The sequence below is a fragment of the Moschus berezovskii genome, chromosome 12, assembly GCF_049115385.1.
Source record: "Moschus berezovskii isolate FMDL1 chromosome 12, NW_MosBer_1.0, whole genome shotgun sequence".
NCBI lineage: Eukaryota > Metazoa > Chordata > Mammalia > Artiodactyla > Moschidae > Moschus > Moschus berezovskii.
The window spans coordinates 8332968-8357487 of record NC_142471.1 but is presented as its reverse complement, the minus strand read 5'-3'; the positions used below and the strand labels follow the sequence as shown (position 1 = coordinate 8357487).

General features: G+C 47.6%; 1 protein-coding gene across 2 annotated transcripts in view; it reads left to right on the top strand.

Moving 5' to 3' along the window:
- The window catches only part of GNG4 (G protein subunit gamma 4), a 69921-nt gene that overhangs the window by 22603 nt on the left and 22798 nt on the right, over positions 1 to 24520 (top strand). Inside the window, exons 2-3 of one of the 2 annotated variants that reach the window (XM_055424270.2) lie at positions 8777 to 8885; positions 11718 to 11826. In XM_055424270.2, the coding sequence (XP_055280245.2) occupies positions 11728 to 11826 (99 nt within the window). In that variant the 5' untranslated portion in view covers positions 8777 to 8885; positions 11718 to 11727. Of the gene's footprint in view, positions 1 to 8776; positions 8886 to 11653; positions 11827 to 24520 lie in introns of those variants that run through there. The other variant, XM_088842461.1, reaches the window with a different exon arrangement.

Below are 24520 nucleotides of genomic sequence, written 5' to 3'. Positions count from 1 at the left end.
ATCTGACCAGTGTTAAGTGATACTTCCTTGTAGTTTTTATTTGCATTTCTTTGATTGTTGGCGATGATGAGTTCTTTTCATGTGCTTATTGACCATCTGCATGTCTTTTTAGAGAAATGTCTGTTTAGGGTTTTTGCTCTTTTTTCCATTAGGTTGTTTGTTTTGTTGTTGAATTGTGTGAGCTGTTTATTTATTTGGGGGATAAAACCCTGTTGGTCGCATCATTTGCAAGTATTTTCTCCCATTCGATAGGTTGTCTTTTCATTTTGTTTATTTTTTTTTATTTTGCTGTGCAAAAGCTTGTAAGTTTGATTGGGTCCCATTTGTTTATTTTTGCTTTTATTTCTATTGCCTTGGGAGACGGACCTAAGAAAACATTGGTATGATTTATGTCAAAGAATATTTCATCTCTGTTCTTTTCTAGGAATTTGGTGGTGTCATGTCTTACATGTAAGTCTTTAAGCCATTTTGAGTTTATATTTGTTTATAATGTGAGGATGTTTTCTAGCTTCATTGATTTACATGCAGCTAACTTTTCCAACCCCACTTGCTGAAAGACTGTCTTTTCCCCATCATATTTTCTTGCCTCCTTAATTAAAAATTTACTGTAGGTGTGTAAGTTCATTTCTGGTCTCTATATGCTGTTCCATTGGTCCATTTGTCTGTATTTATGCCAATACCGTGCTGTTTTGATTACTGTAGCTTTGTAATATTGCCTGAAGTCTGGGAGGGTTATGCCTTCAACTTTGTTCTTTTTCCTTAGGATCGCTTTGGCAATTCTGGGTCTTTTATGGTTCCATATAAATCTTAGGATTATTTGCCTTAGTTCTGTGAAAAATGTCATGGATAATGTGATAGGGATCACATTAACTCTACAGATTGGGAAGTGTGGCCATTTTAACACTATTGACTCCTCCTCTTGCCATTTCTTTGAGTCACCTTCAGTTTCCCTTATTAATGTTGTGTAGTTCTCAGCATTAAGTTGGTACTTTTGTCTCAAGACTCAAAAGTCTTTTCCAGGCCACAGTGCTTCCCTTGCACAGTCTGTGGACTTGTACTGAAACACTTACCTGGTGCCCAGCAGTGGAGAATCTGCCAGCAGTGCAGGAGGCCACCTGCCAATGCAGGAGATGTGCCTTCGATCCCTGGGTTGGGTAGATCCCCTGGAGAAGAAAATGGCAACCTGCTCCAGTATTCTTGCCTGGAGAAGCCCATGGACAGAGGAGCCTGGCAGGCTATATTCCATGGGATCACAAGAGTTGGACATGACTTAGTGACTAAACCACCACCATTGGTTAGGGAGATGCAAAGCTGCTGTGACAGACAGCCCCAGAAAGACAGTGATGTAAAATGCATAGAACTATTTCTCTCCATCACCTCCAAGGCCAGAGGTGAGCAGCCCAGCTGGACGGGGCAGCTGAGCTGTAAGTGCATGCCAGAGACACAGGCTCTATAATGTTTCCCTCTCCTGCCCTGGACCATAGTGCTTAGTCTCTCCTGAGCACCTCAACCCCCTGAAGGGCTGGTTAAACCATTTTCCACTCCCACTCAGCAGGTCTGAGTCAGGTTTGAGAATTTGCATTTCTGACAAGCTCCGAGGTGATCCTGAGGCTGTTGGTTCAGGGATCCTGCTTGGGGAACCACTGCCCAGGGACCTGTCTTTGCCTGCTCTGGCTGATTGCCGACACATCCATGCTCCAGATTATGGAGTGGGGAAGGTGTGTGGAGACACACACACACACACACACACACACAATTCTAACACACACACACACACACACTATTCTAAGGCCCAGGCGGGAAGTGGCACCTGTATTTCCACTCATTTTCCACTGATAAGAAAACTCACAAAGCCATGCCTACCTGCTGGGCATGCTGGAGAAAGTTGGGTTCATGGCCATGTCACTGAAAATAATCAATAAACAATCTATAATAGGAAGAGAAAAGAATTCTATTGAAGCCATACTGAAGATATAGCCCAGAAGACGGCCTCTCAAAGTATGCAGCACAGTTTTATATCTTGTCAGAGCAAAGAACATTAAACAAGTTAGGGATTAGTTCAGTTCAGTCACTCAGTCATGTCCAACTCTTTGCAACCCCATGAATCACAGCACGCCAGGCCTCCCTGTCTATCACCAACTCCCAGAGTTCACTCAAACTCATGTCCATCGAGTCAGTGATGCCATCCAGCCATCTCATTCTCTGTCATCCCCTTCTCCTCCTGCCCCCAATCCCTCCCAGCATCAGAGTCTTTTCCAGTGAGTGAACTCTTCACGTGAAGTGGCCGAAGTATTGGAGTTTCAGCTTTAGCATCAGTCCTTCCAATGAACACCCAGGACTGATCTCCTTTAGGATAGACTGGTTGGATCTCCTTGCAGTCCAAGGGACTCTCAAGAGTCTTCTCCAGCACCACAGTTCAAAAGCATCAATTCTTCGGGGATCAGCTTTCTTCACAGTCCAACTCTCACATCCATACATGACCACTGGAAAAACCATAGCCTTGACTAGACGGACCTTTGTTGGCAAAATGATGTCTCTGCTTTTTAATATACTGTCTAGGTTGGTCATAACTTTCCTTCCAAGAAGTGTCTTTTAATTTCCTGGCTGCCATCACCATCTGCAGTGATTTTGGAGTCCCAAAAAATAAAGTCTGACACTGTTTCCACTGTTTCCCCATCTATTTTCCATGAAGTGTTAGGACCAGATGCCGTGATCTACATTCCTTCAAACTTTAAAAAACAAATAGACCAGCAAGGCAGCATGACCTTGGCACCTGGGAAGGGAGTCTTTGTTATCAAAGGAGTCCCAGCATTAATGTCCCAGGAAGCAGGGCATTTAATCTTTATTTTTCACATGGTCAGTGTGCCCTTTTCTTTAATAATTGAAGCAGACGTTTGAGATCTTCCCTGGAAGTCCACTGGTTAAGACTCCAAGCTCCCAATACAGGGGCACAGGTTTGATCTCTGGTCAGGGAGCTAAGATCCTGCATGCCACATGGCACGGCCTAAAAATAAATAAAATAAAAATAACAAAAATGCAATGGAAAAAATAAAGGGGCCCGAAAATGCAAGAGGATACTTAAACATTTGGGGGAAAAAATTTTTTAAAGCCGCTGTACAATGTAGGTTTGACCAGCCACAAACAGGCTATTTTAGCTAGTCTAAAATTCAAGTCATACATGTATGTAAGCCAGAATGACCTCCCCATACCTCAGTATGTGAGCATCTGTTTTATCAGCCACAGTTATATTGTTACCAGAAAAGGGGACAGTGGATTCTGTTGGATGCTCGGGTACACCTATGGCCGTACAGCCCTGCCTTAGTTATTCTCCTTCAGCCCCTGAGCTCTCCGTGGGGACAGGCTAGCCTCATGCCCCGTGGCCTCAAAGTCTTTCACAGGAACCTACACATGTGCTCCAGTCCACACCAAGTCCTCTGGTTCTACATGCACTTAGAAACACGTGCTGCCATGTGTAAGAAGACATCCATCGGCCCGATGCCTGGAACCACGTGTGACACCCCCGACAGAGCCCGTGACTCTGTTCCTCAAGGCCAAGCATTGCCTTCAGCAAATGCATGTGACTGCAGTTACCCTGCTTCACATCCAGGAGCTAAGTCAGCTCCATTTAGGATCTGAAACAACAGCAGCCATGGATAATTAACATCACTGCTCTGAAGCCCAGATTTGCTCTTCCCCAGGCAAGAGTCAGGAGAAGGCAATGGCACCCCACTCCAGTACTCTTGCCTGGGAAATCCCATGGACGGAGGAGCCTGGTGGGCTGCAGTCAATGGGGTCACTGAGGGTCGGGCTGAGGGTCGGAGGCGACTGAGCAACTTCACTTTCACGTTTCACTTTCATTCACTGGAGAAGGAAAGGGCAACCCATTCTGGTGTTCTTGCCTAGAGAATCCCAGGGATGGGGGAGCCTGGTGGGCTGCCGTCTATGGGGTCGCACAGAGTCGGACACGACTGACGTGACTTAGCAGCAGGCCAGAGTCATGTCCACGTAGACCTGGGTTGTGTTGGCTCTGGGACCCAGGCATCCATGACCTCTGTGCACTAGGGGCTCCTCCCAGCCCATGGCCACCTGGTAGATCTTCCCAGGCCCCCACAGTGAGACCACAGCATTTTGTTTAGAGATGAGTATATTTTCTTCAGGGAAATAACAAATGCTTTGGAAAACATCATGGTAACATTTAGTGCTATTAAAAAGCAGTGTTTTTTTTACCATGTGTAAAATAGATGCTAGTGGGAAGTTGCCGTATAGCATGAGGAGCTCAGCTCAGTGCTCTGTGATGGCCTCGAGGGGTGGGATGCTCGGGTGGAAGGGAATTCCAAGAGGGAGGGGACATATGTATACGTACAGCTGATTCACATGTTGTACAGCAGGGAGTAACACAACATTGTAAAACAATTATCCTCTAATTAAGGAAAAAAAGCATGTTTCAGCAACCAGATCAAGGAAGCCAGTGAGGAACTGGGTTCCTGGCCATACCAACACCTGTCCTCCTTTGAGAAGCAGCGATGAGCCTATAGCCCCTCAAGGGACCGGAGCGGCTGGTGGGCTGGCATCTGAAAGACGCTCCAAGCATCAGAGGGAAGACACTGTGTGCAAATGCCAAGCGGATGAAATCAATATAGCTCTTTCCTGACGTGTGGTCTCTTAAAGTGCCACCGGCAGTAATCGTCTGAAAGAAGAGTCCCCAAAGCTGGAAGGGACTGTGGCTCACACTGAGGGTCAGGAGAGCAGTCACCCCACCCCACCCCACTTCACTACCAACTCACGTGTCTTGGGGAAAGTCTTGTTGTCTTGGGCTCAAGGTCTAGTCCAACAGAGGACTTCTCCACCTACAAGGTATATGTGAATGACTCCGGTTAATGTGGATTCCATGCAGGCCTGGGTGGGGCTGAGATCCTGTGCCCGTCCCCTCAGCTCCCAGGGCTGCTGCTGCGGGCTCCTCCCTGCCCCGCTGATGGAATGTGTGCCCTCAGAGGACTAGCTGTGACCCACGTGACTCAGATGCACAGCAAAGCCTGAGAGCCAGTGGACTCGCGCATCGCTTGGAAGGCTTAGGATGTCAGGATCTCTCTGCAGAGCAGAGAGGGAAGCGGAGGTCCAGGTCACTGAAGTGGGACCAGCTCCATGAGAAAGCATTCCTGGTCATGAAAGTCTTAGGTATGGCCATTACCTGGCTCCTCATCTGGAGGGTCTCTAGGACATGTCTGTCCATCTGTCTGGCTCCCTTTCGAAGATTATTGTGGGAGTGGGGATTCCTGGTGGAAAATCTGCTGGACGCTCCTTGGCTTCTCCAGTTAGGACCCTGCTGGGCCCCCACAGTTGCCTGAAACTAACTAGCAGTGGAGATCCCGTGCCACTTGGAAAACCAGTGACTCGAAAACAGAGACTGGAGTGGGTCTTGAGAGGACTGTTAGCAAAGTGAAAAAAACAAGGAAATAGGCCAAAAAGAATTTTCTTTTTTTAAATTTATTAATGTTTACAATGTTGTGTTGATTTTTGCTCTACAGCAAAGTGATTCAGATATATACATGTTCTTTTTCAAATTCTTTTCCAATGGTTTATCTCGGGATATTGATTATAGTTTCCTGCTTTATACAGTAGGACCTTGTTGTTTACCCATCCTACATGTAATAATTTACATCCGCTAATCCCAAACTCCCAATCCATCCCCCCGCTTCCCCTCAGCAAGCGCAGGACTGTCCTCTATGTCTGTGAGTCAGTTCGTATTGTGTATTTTATGCATATTTGTTTTGTATATTTTACACAAATGTAAGTTCATTTGTGTTCTATTTTAGATTCCACATATAACTGGTATCAGTAAACTCTTTCTGACTTGTTTAACTTAGTACAATAATCTTTGGGTTTGTGCATGTTGTTGTAAATGGCATTATTGCATTCTTTTTTACGGCTGAGTAAAAGAATTAATGCTTTGGAACTGTGGTGTTGGAGAAGACTCTTGAGAGTCCCTTGGACTGCAAGGAGATCCAACCAGTCCATTCTAAGGGAGATCAATCCTGGGTGTTCATTGGAAGGACTGAGCTGAAACTGCAATACTTTGGCCACCTCATGCGACGAGTTGACTCACTGGAAAAGACTCTGATGCTGGGAAAGGTTGGGGGCGGGAGGAGAAGGGGACGACCGAGAATGAGATGGCTGGATGGCATCACCGACTCTGTGGACATGAGTTTGAGTGTACTCCGGGAGTTGGTGATGGACAGGGAGGCCTGGCGTGCTGTGATTCATGGGGTTGCAGAGAGTCGGACACGACTGAGCGACTGAACTGAACTGAACTGAATGTTCCATTGTAGGTATGAACCACATCTTCTTTATTCATTCCTCTGTTGATGGACATTTACGTCATTTCCATGTCTTAGCTGTTGTAAATAGCACTTTTTTGAACACTGGGGTGCATGTGTCTTTTCAAATTACAGCCCCCAAAGGGTTTTCTAACAGCAGAAAACGAGAAAACAAAACAGGGAAGGAGATGAGAATAAGACTCCATAAAAGCCTAACAGCTTTTGGGGAATGGGAAACGTCTAGATGAAACAAATTACTGTGACAGGAAGAAACAATCGCCTTGGAAACAGAAGGCATGGGTGTCTGTGAAGCCCACAAATGGCCAAACGCCTCAAACCGAAACACATTTGGAGGCCCCTCCAGCCTGGGGAGTAAGCAGCATTGTCAGTCTAGTCTGGCTTTGTTTCTGGGATTTCCTTTAGGATCTCTGATGAAAGTGAAAGAGGAGACTGTAAAAGCTGGCTGAAAAGTCAACATTCAAACAAACCAAGATCATGGCATCTGGTCCCATCACTTCATGGCAAATAGATGGGGAAACAGTGGAAACAGTGAGAGACTTTATTTTCTTGGGCTCCAAAATCACTGCAGATGGTGAGTGCAGCCATGAAATGCAAAGACTCTTGCTCCTTGGAAGAAAAGCTATGAACAACCTAGACATCATATTAAAAAGCAGAGACATTACTATGCCAACAAATGTCTGTATAGTCAAAGGTATAGTTTTTGCAGTAGTTAAGTATGGATGTCGGAGAAGGCAATGGCAAGCCACTCCAGTACTCTTGCCTAGAAAATCCCATGGATGGAGGAGCCTGGTAGGCTGCAGTCCATGGGGTCGCTAAGGGTCGGACACGACTGAGTGACTTCACTTTCACACATTGGAGAAGGAAATGGCAACCCACTCCAGTGTTCTTGCCTGGAGAATCCCAGGGACGGGGGAGCCTGGTGGGCTTCCATCTATGGGGTCACACAGAGCCGGACATGACTGAAGTGACTTAGCAGCAGCAAGTATGGATGTGAGAGTTGGATCATAAAGCTGAGCACTGAAGAATTGATGCTTTTGAACTGTGGTGTTGGAGAAGACTCTTGAGAGTCCCTTGGACTGCAAGGAGATCAAACCAGTCAATCCTAAAGGAAATCAGTTCTAAATAGTCATTGGAAGGACTGATGCTGAAGCTGAAGCTCTAATACTTTGGCCACCTGCTGCGAAGAACCGACTCATTAGAAAGACCCTGATGCTGGAAAAGATTGAATGTAGAAGGAGAAGGGATCGACAGAGGATGAGATATTTGGATGGCATCACCGACTTGATCGACATGAGTTTGAGCAAGCTCCAGAAGTTGGTGATGGACAGGGAAGCCTGGCATGCTGCAGTCCATGGGTCCCAAAGAGTCGGACATGACTGAGCGACTGAACTAAACTGAAAGGAAATCAACCCTGAATTTTCATTGGAAGAACTGATGCCGAAGCTCCAATACTTTGGCCACCTGATGATGTCAAGAGCCAACTCACTAGAAAAGATCCTGATGCTGAGAAAGATTGAGGGCAGGAGGAGAAGGGGGTGACAGAGAATGAGATGGTTGGATGATATCACCAACTCAATGGGCATGAGTTTGAGCAAATTCCAGGAGATAGTGAAGGATGGGGAAGCCTGACGTGCTGCAGCCCATGTGGTCACAAAGAGTCAGATACAACTGAGCAGCAACAACACTGGGATCCCAGGAGATGGACGCTGCAGGGCAGGGTGCTGGGAGTTCTGGGGGAGGGGGATCCATTGTCCCAGAGTCGTCCTTTCTGGAGGAGGGGGTGTGTGTTAGTCACTCAGTCATGTCCAACTCTGTGACCCCATGGACTGTAGCCCGCCAGGTTCCTCTGTCCATGGGGATTCTCCAGGCAAGAATACTGGAGTGGGCAGCCATTCCCTTCTCCAGCAGATCTTCCTGACCCAGGGATCAAAGCCAAGTCTCCTGCAGGAAGGTTTTTTGCCATCTGAGCCACCATGGGAAGCCCCAGAGGAGGGAAGTGAAGTGAAGTTGCTCAGTTGTGTACGACTCTTTGCGATCCCATTGACTATAGCTTACCAGGCACCTCTGTCCATGGAATTTTCCAGGCGACAGTACTGGAGTGGGTTGCCATTTCCTTCTCCAGGGGATCTTCCCGACCCAGGGATTGAACCCAGGTCTCCTGTAATTTAAGAAAATATACACTGTTTCTGCTTGGTAGAGGTCTGGCTGGAGCGGGGCAACGAGTGGGGTTGGGGGGCCCCTGGTGGTCTGTGGCCTCCGGATGTTCCCTTGTGCTCTTTGTCATCTCGGGGGCTTCTCTTCCCACCCTTAGCTCACCGTCTCCCCTGTGGCCTGCTCCAGGAGAGACAGCTGCTGGCCCGAGGACAGGACTTCGAGGGCTGGGCTGTCGGGATCAGCTGGCTCCTGCCGCATTGGCGACCCACCTCTGGTTGTGCTTCCAGGCACGCGCGCAGCAGGGCCCTGACGCAGCCTCTCGTCTGACAACTGTCAGCTGCTCCTGCCGTCCGCTGGTCCCCAGCCCAGGCCTGCCACTGTGCCATCTCTCAGCAGGTGAGGAGGGCAGGGGCCGCTGCCAGCAGGGCGCGTGTGGGCCTGGGGTGAGACTGGCTGTCAGGATCCTCGATCTGCGGCCAAGTCCTCACGTCATCACTGCATTCTCAGCCAGATGTCAGGCCCTTGTGAAGGCTATGTCAGCCCTCATTTCCCATTATCCCCCGTGTGAGCGGTGATGGGGGAGCAGCAGGAGATACACACCATCTCCATGGGTTGCTGGCCTTGGCTTGGAAATCGAGCTGTGTCCTTTCCCACCTAGGAACAGAGATATTACTCAGGCTAGCATCCTTGGCCAGCTACTTGCTATGACAAAGGGGATGGTGAGGGGGGATCAACCAACACCACCGCCCGCCCCCCCCGCCCCCTGCAGTGTAAGCTGCTCAGTCCCTTCAGGTCAAAGGCCGTAGCTGTCTTTCAGAGATTTCCCGGAGAGATAGACTGCAGAGCTCTGCCAGCCAACACTTCACAAGGGTCTGTGGAGATAAGTCACGTTAGGGAGGATGGCTGAAAAGGCACGCTGACATCCACTCATCCAGAAACTGTAAAGACTGTCCTGAGTCAGGTCAGATCAGCAGCAGTGGGGACTGAAGCATCGTGTGCTGCCCTGCCCCCGGCTCTTGAGTTCACCAATTACAGACCACCAAGTGTGGCCGCCAGAACCTCCCCAGGCAAGCTGTCTGTGTGAGTGTATCCGTGTGCCCGAGGAGAAAGATGCCCGACCACACACACTCACACACCTGTGAGCACACTCACACCCCCCACCCGTACATCTGTATACCCTCACATCCACACCCACTCACCTGCACACACTCACACACTCCACTCACCTGCACGCACTCACCCCACTCACCTGCACACACTTACACACCCCACTCACTTGCACACCCTCATACCCAGACACGCACACACAGAACAGAGCCCCCTCCTCCTCCTGTGCCCTCCCCTGCTTCTTCGTTTCTTCACTCCTGCTGGTCCTGGTCTCAGCTTCCTCTAACCAGCCCCCCGGGTCCCTGCCACCCCCAAGTCCCCTAACTTTTGAAAGCTCCAGGCTGGTGATGAGGAAAGAGAAGGATGGATTCAGAAATGGGGCAGGAGGATCAGGGCCTGAAGGCAATGATTTCAGGGTCCCTTTTCTCTTGTCAGTTGGGCTGGGGAGGCTCGGAACTGGCCTGCATCTTCTCCCTTCTTTTGTGTGGACACAGCGATGTATAAACACAAACATCCACAGGGGGACCGCTGCACACACAGGCCGGCAGAGTATGCCCGTCAGGCTCGTGGGCACAGGCAGGGACACAGCCCTAAACAGGCATGCAGAAATGCACACACATCTCTGTAGAGTAGGGGGTCGGCAGCTGCTCCCCTGAGTTTCAAAAGCCCTTCTGCTTCTCCGAAACCAGCTCCTTCTGCTTCTCCTTCTCTTCTTGTTGAATAAAAGTTCACAAGCAAGAGAGGAATACACCCCTGTCAACTCTGACTTTGGTGGCTGCCACATATCACAACAGGCAAGTTTTATTTTTCAAACATTGTCTGGGACTAGATGAAGTTGATGTCAGGCCTCATCTGGGCCAGAGAGTCATTGCTTGAATGAGGAAACCCAGACTGTGGTCTGTACACCCCGGGACCGGCCCAGCCCCCTCACACCTCCCTGGGCACTACACAAAACCACTGTCGCCTGTGAGACCCACCCCAGCCCTCAGGCCTGACCGCATAGGTCTCCAAGCAGTTTCTCATTAAACGGCCAGCAGTCACCTATGGCATGTGCTTTCCTGCAGAACAGTTAGCATCACAGGGGTCTTTCGTGCTTGGGATAGGGGATAGAGGGGGGGTGTGTGTGTGTGTGTGTTCTTATTTAAAAGCAATATAAACTTTTTGGAATAATAGCAAATTAAATGATGGGGCTTCTCTGGTGGCTCAGAGGTTAAAGCGTCCGCCTGCAATGCGGCAGACCTGGCTTCGATTCCCTGGGTTGGGAAGATTCCCTGGAGAAGGAAATGGCAACCCACTCCAGTATTCTTGCCTGGAGAATCCCATGGACGGAGGAGCCTGGTGGGCTACAGTCATGGGGTCGCAAAGAGTCGGACACAACTAAGCAATCACTCACTCACTCATAATGAATGATAAAGCAAGCTCTCCCAGGGGAAACTTGTGCTTTGCACTATGAACAGCTGGGGGGCGCTCTGTGAGAGCAAAGAGCCCTGAGCTAGGCGTCAACATTTTGTGTTTGGGTCCTAGACCAACAGGTTTTGGCTTGGCTGTGGGACGTTTGGCTCTTGGCTTCATTTCTCTGAGTTTTGCTCTTCCTTGATGTGCAAAGCAAAACTTAGTCTGTTTTGCCAACTTTTAGAGATGCTGGAGGAACGAGTGAACGAATGTGTATGACAGTGGTGGACTTCCTGGTGGTCTGGTGGTTCAGACTCTGCGCTTCCACTGCAGGGGGCACAGATTCAATCCCTGGTCAGGGAACGAAGATCCCCTATGCCATGCAGCCAAAGAAAACAAATGTGTATGGAGATGATTTATTACTAACAAGTCACTGAACAAGTGTCAAGGTATTCCTTATGGCTGTGGGGTGTAAGGATGGGAGCAAGACACGGGCTTCTGTTGTCAGGCTTCCTCAGCCCCGGGGAGAGGGAGCGGATGACGGGTGGCCCCGGAAACCCATGTCTTGCTCCCATCACTCAGATGATCCTCTGATCCCAGGAGGGTCTGCTCCCGTGGCTCCCCAACCTGGATAGAGACGCTGCAGAGGATGGGAGGGGGAGAAAGTTGAGGGGGGCTCTACCTTCAGGCAAGCAACTCTTCCAACCTCCTTAGCTTTGGTTGTTCCAGGGGCAGCAGAATGAAAGAAGGCATGTCCAATAACAGCACCGCCAGCATCTCCCAAGCCCGGAAAGCTGTGGAGCAGCTGAAGATGGAAGCCTGCATGGACAGGGTGAAGGTAAGCGTCACAGGCCCACCTGCCCTCTGACCAGCACGCAGCTCACGACAGTCCCCCCGTGTCCAAAGCAGCTGCATGAGAGTCACCCCATAGAGTATCCAGCCGACACTGGCAGCTGTAACATTTACAGATGAGTGTTTGCTCCAGAGTTCCAAGCGTGCCCGAGGAACCAGGGGATGCAAATACACAGTGTGCGTGAGTTCCCTAAGCAGTCACCTAAAATAGGGCATGTTCATCTCAGCTCTCTTAACTCAGTTGTCGTGACCGTAAGCGAGAGAGGGAGTTGAACCGTGCAATCCATCACAGTTTTCCTGCCTGGTCCAGCGACTCGGAGATGAGACAACATCAGGTATTTTGACAGGGGTGCTGTGGGAAGTGCCGCGTCGAATCATGTACGCGTTTGTCAGCTGCTCCTTGGGGGAAAGGGAAGGAGGGTGCCCGCCTCCTCCCACCATGCTCACTTCACTGAGGAGCGGAGATGTCTTCACGCTGGGGGAATGAAGCCAGCTCTTCCCCAACTCTTCCCCAGATGCCACTTCAAAGGGAGCAGGAGGCCAGGCAGAGCGAGTGGCCCTGAGATGCAGCTTAGTTAGGGTCATTGACTCGAATGGAGCTGGAAGTGCATCGGGCATCTGACAGCAGAAACCACCAGTCCAGTGTGTCTGTGCCCTGTGGGGACATAAACTCAGGGCTCTCACCCAAATAGGACGGAATCCATGGGGCAGTGGTTGACCCCTAATGCCCTCTGTTGGTGGAGCAAGCAGTCCCTCCCCAAGGCTCCGACTGCCCAGAGCTATAACGAGATAACACGAGCTCCATCAGTCGGCCTCCATCTGTCCCGCTCCCCAGGGACCTTCGGGTACCAGCTATCCAAGGAGGCAGCGACGTGCCCAGTAAGTGACACGATGTATATGCAGCAAGAAGGGAGTCGGGGATGATACACATTGGTCTAAGCGGACTGGCTATATCTGCACATACTGATGCCAGCTACAAAGAAAACATCTTTAATCCCTAGGCTAGAGGAGGGAGCAAGAAAAGAAACAGTTCTGAAAGAGGAGGAGCCCAGTGGTGTAGAAATGGGTCTAAGGATGAGCATTGCAGGTGCTAGTGGTTCAAAGACAGGACAGACTTTTGCTGAGAGGACTAGGATGTGAGGGGATGCACTCATTGGACAAAGATCCCTGAGCACCCGCTCTGCCCTTGGCACTGTCCTGGGCTAGAAAAACGAATGGAATGTTCCCATCACATTGCTCAGAGAAGACTTCCTGGAGCCATGAGCTGGGGGTTGGTTGCGAAGTGACACGGGTGCGGAGGGAAGGCTAGTATGAGCTGACCATGGCTCATTGGGAGAACTCAGACTTGACAGAGAAGCCAGTTCTTGTGCTGGGAAGGCAGCTGTGTGCACAGGAACAGGTCATAAAAACAGCTAGTGCTCAGCCAGGGCCGTGGGATGACCTAAGAGCAGTCGATAACATTGTCAGAGGCCAGGGGGCAGCAGAAGCCATTGCCAAAGTGGGGAGTTGTGGTTTTTCAAGGAAGATGCTCTCCATGGTAACAGATCCTCACTCCTGACCATCAGCACCCTGGGAGCCATGGTGGAGTGCATGTCCTCATGAGGAAGGGCTCTTCAGGAGTCACTGCAGGATATGTCAGAATCCCAGAGAAGGAGGGGAGGTCACAGGGCGGTGGTGTCACGGGCCAGGCGGTCCCGTTCTTGCAGTTCTGGTTGTGGAACTGCAGCTCCTTGATCTCGCGAGAGGCCTCCTGGCGCCCTGCAGCTCCATGGTGATTACAGGGCCCGTGACACGTCTGGTTCTGAGCTGGCAGAGCTTGATCCCTGAAGAAATGATCCGGGGCTGCCTGAGGACAGAGGTGGCCCCAGGAACTACATCCCACCCAGCCAGAGCTGCACAGGCGCATGTGGGTTTTGTTTGTGCTCACACAACCCCAAACGTCAATTTTTTTAAATTGTGACTAGATACACATAACATATAATGTGCCATTTTTACCGTTTTTAAGTGTGTAATTCAATAACATCATGTACATCCACAACATCGTGCGGTCATCCATTTCTGGAACCTTTTTGTTATCCCAAACAGAAACTCCACCCATTAAACTCTCACTCCCCGTCCCCTGCCCCCACAGCCCCTGGAAACCTCTCTTCTACTTTATGTCTCTGTGAATTTGGCTGTTCAGGGTACTTCATTCCTACAAGTGGAATCATACAGCATTTATTTGTATTTTGTGTATGGCGTATTTCACTTGGCATCTGCCTTCAAGTTTTGTCCAGTGTGCCTGTGTCTGAATTTCATTCCTTTGTAAGGCTGAATAGTATTTCATTACATGTATCTACCATATTTTATTTACTTATTCGTGTGCTGATGGACGTTTGAGTTGTTTCCACCTTTTGTCTTTTGTCAACAATGCTGCTATGAACATGGAATGCATTTGGGTCAGTGCTTTCAGTTCTTTCCTGTATATAGCCAGAAGTGGCATTGCTGGGTCATAGAGTAATTCTGTGTTCAGCTTTTTGAGGAACCACGATGTTGGTTTCCATGATAGCCATACCTTTTTATATCCACCTCAACCGCACTCCTGGGTCAGGAAGACTCCCCTGGAGAAAGGAAAGGATACCCATTCCAGTTTTCTTGCCTGGAGAATTCCATGGACAGACTTGCCTGGTGAGCTGTAGCCCATAGGGTCACAAAGAGTCAGACATGACTGAGTGACTAACACTTTTCACTTTCATCCCCAGCAATGCACAGGGGTTCCAGTTGCTCCACATCCTCGCCAACACTTATTTTCCTTTTTCAAAAAAAATAGCCATTCTAATGAGTGTTAAGCTCACACTGGATTTTTAAGCACTAGACACCCCTTGCTTCAGTGCACAGGAGGGCTTTGGGGAAAAAACTACTTGATGCAACTTGGGGGAAAAAATATGTATATTGATATCAATTAGCCAAACAACAAACAGAATGTGGAAAGAGAATCCATCAAGGATACCCCAAATTGACCATGATAAGTGCCTTGTTGTTCAGTCGCTAAGTCATGTCTGACTTTTTGCAACTGCATGGACTGTAGCCTGCCAGGCTCCTCTGTCCATGAGATTTTCCAGGCAAGAATACTGGCGTGGGTTGCCATTTTGTTCTCTGGGGATCTTCCCCATCCAGGGATTGAACCCACATCTCCTGCATTAGGCAGGCAGATTCTTTACCACTAAGCCAGCAGGGAAGCCAATAGGTGCCTTGGGGAGGGAGGAAATTGGAAGGGTGTCACCAGGTAAAAGAAGTGGCCTCTCTAGGGTGGGTGAGAGTTCATCACAGGAAATGAAGAAGGAAAAAAGGATCCTGGGGGCAAATGACAGAGGGAAGCTGTGTGGGAGGAGGAGAGGAGCAGTTTCTAGAACTCTCTGACCTCATGCAGTGAGGGAACACCAGGCGTTCCCCTGTGTGCCGTGCCAGCCACAGAGCCCGGAGAGGGATGAACAAGGGGAAGCAGCTGGAGGCCTGTGGGAAAAATACTCGCAGCGATGAGTCCCCCAGAGCCAGCTCTGGGAAAAGCACCCAGCGGACAGCCCGGGAAGGACACACATCGGGCGGGAAACCAGGGATGAGCCCCACGGCTCACACAGTGTGTCGCCAACTGCAGAGCCCGCCTCCAGGCTTCATAGTTTGCTCTGCTTGGAAGAGTGTCTCATGGGAAAAGGAAGGAAAGGATGATGTTTGCAGCTCAGGGAAGTAAAGGGGAGAGAAGGGGGAAAATACTGCATTATGCAGTTATTCGGGTTGCAAAGGTAGGAAAAAGTATCAGTGTGAACTCAAGAGAGGTTTGCGCAGTTCGTGGAGGTAAAATGTAGGAACATCCACTAAGATCTTCAGGTCCTGTCTGTCTCCGCAGACATCATCTGCACAAAAGCACTGTGCAGCAGACTGTAGTAGGCTTTATTGCAGATTTTGTGGGACGTCGAACGAAGGTTTCACCATGTAGCCCCCAGCCAGCCCGCACACCCCACATGTTACAGAGACCCTCCCCACACTCACCCTCAACATCCTTCTTAAACCTCCCTGCTGTTACCAAATCAGATCCAGCTGATCACCACTCAGAAATCAACATTGGAGAGAGAGACAAGTGTTGGTAGGAAAAAACTGCTTTTATCAGAATGCTGGCGGTCTGGGGAGATGGGGGACTTGGTGTCACCTAGAAACCACCTCTGAGGATTCTGCTAGGTAGGCCATGAACGTTTTTGAGGGGAAACAGGGGAAGTCATCTTGGTGAAGCCCTGAGACGGGGGTCAGAGCCGCCCCCACTGCGTGCAGGCTCGCATGCAGGCCTGTTGATTCCTTGTGACTTTCCCTGATACTGTCTGGTTCACACACTTTCTTCTTGAGATTCCTGAAGGGGAGGCTAGGGAAGAGATCTGGTCACTGGTTCATTACTTAACGTTTCATTTCTGTTTTACTTCTTTGACCTATGGAGAGAACCCACAAGTTGGGCAAGATATTGTGTGATGAAAAGATTTGAAAAATGTGCCAGGGCCTGAGATGAGTGGAGCATGGGGGTGCCTGGTTTAAGACTAAGGATAAGACAAAGGGGCCCCCTGGAGATAGCTCTTTCTTGCCAAAAGCAACTTACACTACCTTCGTTCCTTTAATGTTTATTAACTGCCTCCCCCAACTCAGCCGTCTCCCCCAGCATTCGGGTGACTCTCCTACATCCCACTTCCAAGCTATCCAGGCCATTTCCCAGCAGAGCTGGGTGTTCCACCTTGAGAACCTGTATCAGCTACTTTGACGTATACACACTACTGCATATAAAATAGGTAACTAGGGTCCCCCTGGCGCGGTCCAGTGGTTAAGACTCCGTGCTTCCAATGCAGAGGGCATGGGTTTGATCCCTGGTTGGGGAACTAAGATCCCACATGCCCTGGGGCACAGCCAAAACAAATAAAATAAAAACAAAGGAAAGTGCCTAGCAGATAGTAACCACTCAAAAATATTAAAAAAAAAAAAAAAGATAACTAACAAGGACGTACTGTGTAGCACAGGGAACTCTTTTCAGTACTCTGTAATGACCTGTATGGGAAAAGAATCTGAAAAAGAGTGGATGTATGTGTATATACAACTGATTCACTTTGCTGTACCCCTGACGCTAACACATTGTAAATCAGCTATGTGCTGTGCTTAGCCACTCAGTCATGTCTGACTCTTCACGACCCCATGGACTGTAGCCCGCCAGGCTCCTCTGTCCATGGGATTCTCCAGGCAAGAATACTGGAGTGGCTTGCCATGCCCTTCCCCAGAGGATCTTCCTGACCCAGGGATTGTACCCAGGTCTCCTGCATTGCAGGCAGGTTCTTTACTGTCTGAGCCACCTATACTCCAATAAAATTTTTTAAATAATAATAATTTTTAAAAATCCATATGTACTTCATTCATTGTAAGTAAAGCGAAGATTCAACATGTATGGCTTCCCCCAAAACAGAAAGCTTAGAAGATAATACTCAGGATCCTAAAAAAAATAAAGAGCATGTAAAGATGGCTTGGAAAATGTTTTGGTCCCTTGGAAAAGAACACCCATAACCTGATTCTTACTGTCACCCACTGGAGGCACAAGCAATATAAAATTCTGCCGGGTAAGCACATACATGGCATGGATCACCAAATAGGGAAAATTTGTTGAGAAATGAAGGCAGATATGAGCTAAGCAAAGTAGAAGAGGCTTATGTGAAGAAAATGGTCTCCAGAGCCAACCAGTCCAGCCCGAGAGAAGACTTCAGCTCCAGAGAAGTCATCGTACCCTGGAGGAGACGCAGAGGCCCTGAGCAGGCCAGGCCCCAGGCCCCAGGAAGGCTGCTGGGAGCTCCTGCTCCACTGGGCACCGCTCAGGGCGCCCTGACTCTCCTGCCACTGGGCCAACCCCATGGACCATCCTGGCAGACCCTGAGGAAGGGTGGACACCCTCAGTGAACTAGTAGCTCTCAGCCAGGGATCAGGGAGCTGACATTTGCCACGCAGCGCTAGGCCCAGCTCTCTCACGCACCTTCAGTAGATAAACAGCTATGTTTGTGCTCACAGCCCCCAAAAGGGTTGCCTTTAGGCTGAAATTAATTTTGTCAGCGTAGGCTTGATTTGCTGATTGTTGACAGATAACCCTGTTCTCCATGAGCCTCCTTTCTTTTTCCGATTTTGTTTATTTGTTGTTGGCTGTGCTGGGTCGTCGTGGCTGCGTGCAGACTTTCTCTAGTTGCGGAGAGTGGGAGCTACTCCTCTTTGTGGCGCGTGGGCTTCTCATTGCAGTGGCTTCTCCACTTGTGGTGCATGGGCTTAGTTGCCCCACGGCTCGTGGGATCTTCCCAGACCAGGGATCGAACCTGTGTCCCCTGGTTGACAGGCAGATTCTTAACTGCCTGACCACCAGGGAAGTCCCCATCAGCCGCCCTTCTATAGACTACTGAGAAAAGTAGGGCAGGTCACGAAGAGTGGCAGGAGACGAGTGGGCTAAAAAGCTACCCAAAGACACGCAGCAGTAGGGAAATCAGTGCTGAAAGCACTGACATAAAAGAAGCGGGAGTCTATCGCAAGAAATAGCAGCAAGTGTTCACAATCCTTCTCCATCTCAGGTATGAAAAACTTGGTGAAAACAGTTTGGAAAAGGGGAATAGCTTTAGAGAAAGACTTACTCCCATTTACTTTTGGTCTTGGAGATTTTCTTGTTTGATGCTTAAAGGAAAAGCAGCTACATGATCAAAAACCATTTTAGTTTTAGGAAATACAAAGACCCAAAAACTGAATTTATGGGTGTTCAAGATAGAGGTTGCATATGCAATGCTTATTCCATTTAGAACTTTCCTGCAAACCATAAATGAGTGATAGAAAATTAGACACACCCTGAAGCATACTTAAGGCTCCTCAAGGAAAAAGGGAGAAATGAGAATGTGAGAAAGTGGGTGTCTGTATCTAGGGGCATTAAATCTTATTTTGAAAATAATACAATTTTTCTGTTCATGCAAATAGCACTTATTTTAGAAAATTTTGGAAAATATAGAAAAGTATAAAGAAAATTTAATCTGTAGCCACTACATTTTCATGTTTTTCCATCTAGCTGTTTACCTTATAAACTATACCTAGTTTTCTTTTTTTTTCAATTTATTTATTTTAATTGGAGGCTAATTACTTTACATTACCAATATACCTAGTTTTCTTATAAAATTGTGGTTATAATGTACATTTTGTTGACAAAAGTTCAATTAACAGTCAAGTTAAGAGAAAAGGAAACTTTATTTGAGCCAACTGAGGCTGATAACCTAGGAGACAGACTTTCAGAAGCTCTGAGCACTGTCTCCCCATTAAAAGTAGAAGGTACAGCCACGTGCATTTTCAAGACAAGGATCGTACATCAAAATGACATACTGATATTTTACATAGAGTTAAACCAAGGTTAGAGAGTCCCGGAAAACAGGTAGAAAGGGAGCAGCAGGTCCCTACAGCGCTGTAAAAGAACGCTATTCTTTTAAGAAGTAATATTCCTAGCATCAGAAGAAGCGGGGGAAAATGCTCTTTACAGCTGAGCAAGCGTTCCCATCTTTGAGGTGCCCTGGTTAATGTGTAACACAAATGCACACTGCACATTAGGGAGGGAGGAGGCCCAGAGAGAGAGAGAAAGAATTTTGTGTTTGATTTATCTTATCTTGCCTTTGAACTGTGGTGCTGGAGAAAACTCTTGAGAGTACCTTGGACTGCAAGATCCAACCAGTCCATCCTAAAGGAGATCAGTCCTGGGTGTTCACTGGAAGGACTGATGCTAAAGCTGAAACTCCAATACTTGACCACCTCATGGGACGAGTTGACTCACTGGAAAAGAGTCTGATGCTGGGAGGGATTGGGGGCAGGAGGAGACGGGGACAACAGAGAATGAGATGGCTGGATGGCATCACTGACTCGATGGACATGAGTTTGAGTGAACTCCGGGAGTTGGTGATGGACAGGGAGGCCTGGCGTGCTGTGAGTCATGGGGTCGCAGAGAGTCGGACACGACTGAGCGACTGAACTGACTGAACTGATCTTGCCTTAAAATGTAAATTTTAGTTCATCAGTTTATTACTTTTTGCAGTTTGATTTATCATTGACCAGTATACTGTGATTATTTATCCAGGTCAGTAAATGCTCTCCTAAAATGTACACCTTTAATATTTTTATCATCTGATGTGCAGTTATTTAACTGGTCCCCTATTCTTGGGCATTTCCATTCTTTCCATTTTTTCAGCATGACTTCTTCTATTTTTCAGTTGAAGTAGGGTTGATTTACAGTATTGTGTTTTCAGGTGTATAGCAAGCTGATTCCATTCTGTGTATACATGTCAGACTGTTTTCCATTGTGGTTATTACAAGATACTGAATGTCGTTCCTTGTGCTGCACAGTAAATCCCTGTTATCTGTTTTATGTACAGTAGTGTGTATCTGTTAATCCCATACTCCTAATTAATTCCCCCCCACCGAACCCTTTTCCCCTTTGGTAACTATGAGTTTGTTTTCTCTGTGAGTCTGTTTCTGTTTTGCATATAGAGTCATTTGTATTTTTTTTGTATATAAAGTCATTTGTATTATTTTGTGAAAGTGAAAGTCACTCAGTCATGCCCAACTCTTTGCGACCCTGTGGACTATGCAGTCCATAGAATTCTCCAGACCAGAATTCTGGAGTGGGTAGTCCTCCCTTCTCCAGGGGATCTTCCCAACCCAGGGATTGAACCCAGGTCTCTACACTGCAGGCGGATTCTTACCAGCTGAGCCACAAGGGAAGGCTGTATTATTTTGTAGATTCCACATATAAACGGTATTTGTCTTTCCCTTCCTGACTTAGTGTGTTATTCTCCAAGTCCATTCACGTTGCTGCAGATGGCAATCTCTCGTTCTTTTGAGTAATATTCCATCTCACACGTGCATACATAGATCACATCTTCTTAAGCCCAGTTGTCTATTGATGGGCACTTGGGTTATTTTCATGTCTTGGCTATTTTAAATAGGGCCGCAGTGAACATTGGGGTGCATGTATCTTTGCAAATTGTAGTCTTGCTTATTTGTGGGATCTTAAAAAAATGATGCAAATAAACCTATAGGCCCATAGACATGGAAAACAAACTTGTGGTTATGAAAGGAGCAGGAGAGGGATAAATTAAGAGTTTGGGATTAACAGAGAGAGACATCACTCTCTGTAAACTAGATAACCAACAGGGACCTACTGTATAGCACAGGGAGCTCTACTCAGTATTTTGTAATAACCTATAAGGGAAAAGAATCTGAAAAACAGATATAATTGTATGTATAACTGAATTACTTTGCTGGACACCTGAAACTAACACAACATTATAAATCAACTATACTTCAATAAAAAAATAAAATAAGGGGCAAAAAGTATAATACATGCTACAGAAAATCAAAATTAATGACATAGAGAACAGACTTAAGAAACTCTCACAGTAAGCAAAAGAAGAAAAAAAGACACAGATCAACGCAGTTAGAGGATGACAGAAATGAAGACTGACAGCAACATTTCAATACTGAATGCTGATGTTCCTGGCAGAGAGACCAGATGAAACAGAAAATACTCCTGAGGAAAGAATATTAAAAGGAATATTGAAATGTGCAGATCCAGACAGCTCATTATATTCCAGAAAAGAATGTAACAGAAAATAATCAACCCTGAAATACACCCACAGCTGAGGTTGAAAGTGAAAGTGTTAGTCACTAAGCCGTGTCCAACTCTTGGCGACCCCGTTGACTCTAGCCCACTAGGCTTCTCCGTCCATGGAATTCTCCAGGCAAGAATACTGGAGTGGGTAGCCATTCCCTTCTCCAGGGGATCTTCCCTACCCAGGGATCAAAAATCTGGGTCTCCTGCATGGCAGGCAGATTCTTTACCATCTGAACCACCAGGGAAGCCCACAGCGGAGGTTACTTAATCTTGAATGGGTCCATCAAATGTACTGACAGGGGAAGCTATTATTTAGGACAAATACACCTGACTTAACCTGTGTCAGATGCTTGAATCTTCACACTGACTTCGGGTGTGGGTGCTACTGGTACCCCAGTCCTCAGACAGGAAAACCTAGGCCCATAGTTGTTACGTGATGAATGGGGGATACCAACCCAGATCCTGGATCATCATCAAACTATGGTATCCCCCTAGAAAGGGCAAAAATATCAGCCTGGACAACACTGCATCTCAGTTGAGAAGATGGCAACCTAAAATTCTATAAAAATTCTAAAATTCTGCAAAGAATTTGCTACCCAGCCAAGTGGTCATGTATGTCCTAGGCAATGCAAGTGTTCAGTCATGTCCAACTCCGTGACCCCACGGACTGTAACCCATCAGGCTTCTCTGTCCCTGGGATTCTCCAGGCAAGAATACTGGAATGAGTTGCCATTTCCTTCTCCAGTGGATCTTCCCAACCCAGGGATCCAACCCAAATCTCTTGTGTTTCCTGCACTGGCAGGTGGATTCTTTACCACTCACGCCAATGGGAAGCCCACAGGCAATATCAATATATTCTCAGTTAGGCAAGAAAGTTAAATATAATACAAACACATCTTTTCTTTTGCAAAATTACTTCATTTTACACAATTGAATTTCATGAAAGAAGATACCAGTATACATCATGGTGATATTTATTAATGTTAGGACTGTAAGAAAGTTTCTGGGGAAATTGCCAGTAGATCAGGAGCTTCTTCAAGCAGGGGCTGAGTGTCATCCTGTCTTGGAATCCCACTCACTCCGTGGGTCATAGCGAGTCACACCGAGGGATGGACTGGCTTAGAACAGCCCAGATCAGTAGCAGAGAATCAGGGTCAGGTGAGGCCAGCCACGTGTCATCGACTTCATTCCTACCAAAAGGCACAGGAAAGTGCAACTACGCTGGCTCAGACATCACAAATGAAACAACAGCTGCCAGCATGCATTTGGGATCAGGGTGGAGAAACGAAGGTCCTACTTTGGGGCAGATGTCCACTCTTGCCTAGTGAGGTTTCTAACTTTCTGCTGAGCTGCCAGGACCACTCCAGGGTCACCTGCCCCACCCATCTTCTGGGAAAGGGTCCTTCAGCTGAAAGCCCAGCCTCTTAGAGGAGCTGGACTTGAAAGGTTAGCCTTCCGACGAGCTTGTGCCTGGCTCAGTGAAGAACTCTTCAGAACATCGAAAGGGCTTCCCTGGTGGCTCAGATGGTAAAGAATCCGCCTTCATTGCAGGAGACCTGGGTTCAGTCCTTGGGTCAGAAGATCCCCTGGAGGAGAAGAGAATGTCAACCCACTCCAGTATTCTTGCCTGGAGAAATCCACAGACAGAGGTGCCTGGGGAGACTACAGTCCATCAGGTCACAAAGAGTCGGACATGACTAAATGACAAACACTTCACTTTTTCATGAAAGGAAGGTTCTACTTTGGGGCAGATGTCCACTCTTGCTGTGTGAGGTTTCTAACTGTGCTGAGCTGCCAGGACCACTCCAGGGTCACCTGCCCCACCCATCTTCTGGGAAAGGGTCCTTCAGCTGAAAGCCCAGCCTCTTAGAGGAGCTGGACTTGCAAGGTTAGCCCTCTGAAGAGTCTGCTCCCAGCCCAGTGAAGAGCTCTTTAGGACATCAAAAGCCCCATGTTCATTGGTGAGACAATAGCTGAGGTCCACTTGACCTCAGTATCCCTTTTGACTGCACCAGTCACTGCTGACAGCCAAACATCTAGTCATTCTTGATTTGTTTTTTCAAGTTACTGAAGCCTTTTTCCACCAGCTTGAGAGTCTCCTCTCTATAAGCCTTCGGTGGAGTCCATCCAGTTGTATCTTTGGGCTCCCGCTCGTATCACAGGAGAGATGAAACTGAAATATCAGCACTGGTGTTAAAACATTTTTCACCACTTCACACCCGTCAGGAAGCAACACACTGGAACCTTGGGGCACAATTGCCAACAATGTAAATGGTGCGGTCTTTATGAGAAACAGTACGGCGGTTCCTCCAAAAAGCTTTCTTAAAGAACTACTCATAGGATATGTCAACAGTTCTTAGTATGCATCCCAGAGAACTGAAATCAGGCTCTTTGAGAGGAGTTTGTACACCCAGTTCATAGCAGCATTATTCAGAAACTCTATGAGGTGGAAGCAACCTAAGTGTCCATCAGTAGATTAATGGATAAACAAACTGTACACAGGCAGACCTTGGAGATATTACGGGTTTGATTAAAAGGCCACTGCAGGAAAGCAGCAAAGTGAGTTACAGAAATGTTTTGGTTTCCTGCTGCTGCTGCTGAGTCGCTTCAGTCGTGTCCGACTCTGTGCGATCCCACAGACAGCAGCCCACCAGGCTCCCCTGTCCCTGGGATTCTCCAGGCAAGAACACTGGAGTGGGTTGCCTCCTGGTGCATATGAAAATTATGGTTACACTATACTGCTGTCTGTTAAGTGTATAATAATGTCATTGTGTCTAAAAAATGTTACATAAATTTAAATTTAAAAGCACTTTATTGCTAAAATTGCTAATCATCGTCTGACAGTGCTTGGTTGTCACAAATCTTCAATTATTAATAATAAACATGCGATATCTATGAAGTGCTAAAAAGTGAAGCACAATTAACGTGATATGTCTGTATATCTACCCAGCAGAATATTATTGAGCTTGAGAAAGAAAGTAATTCTATCACTGTTTTTGAAGAAAGC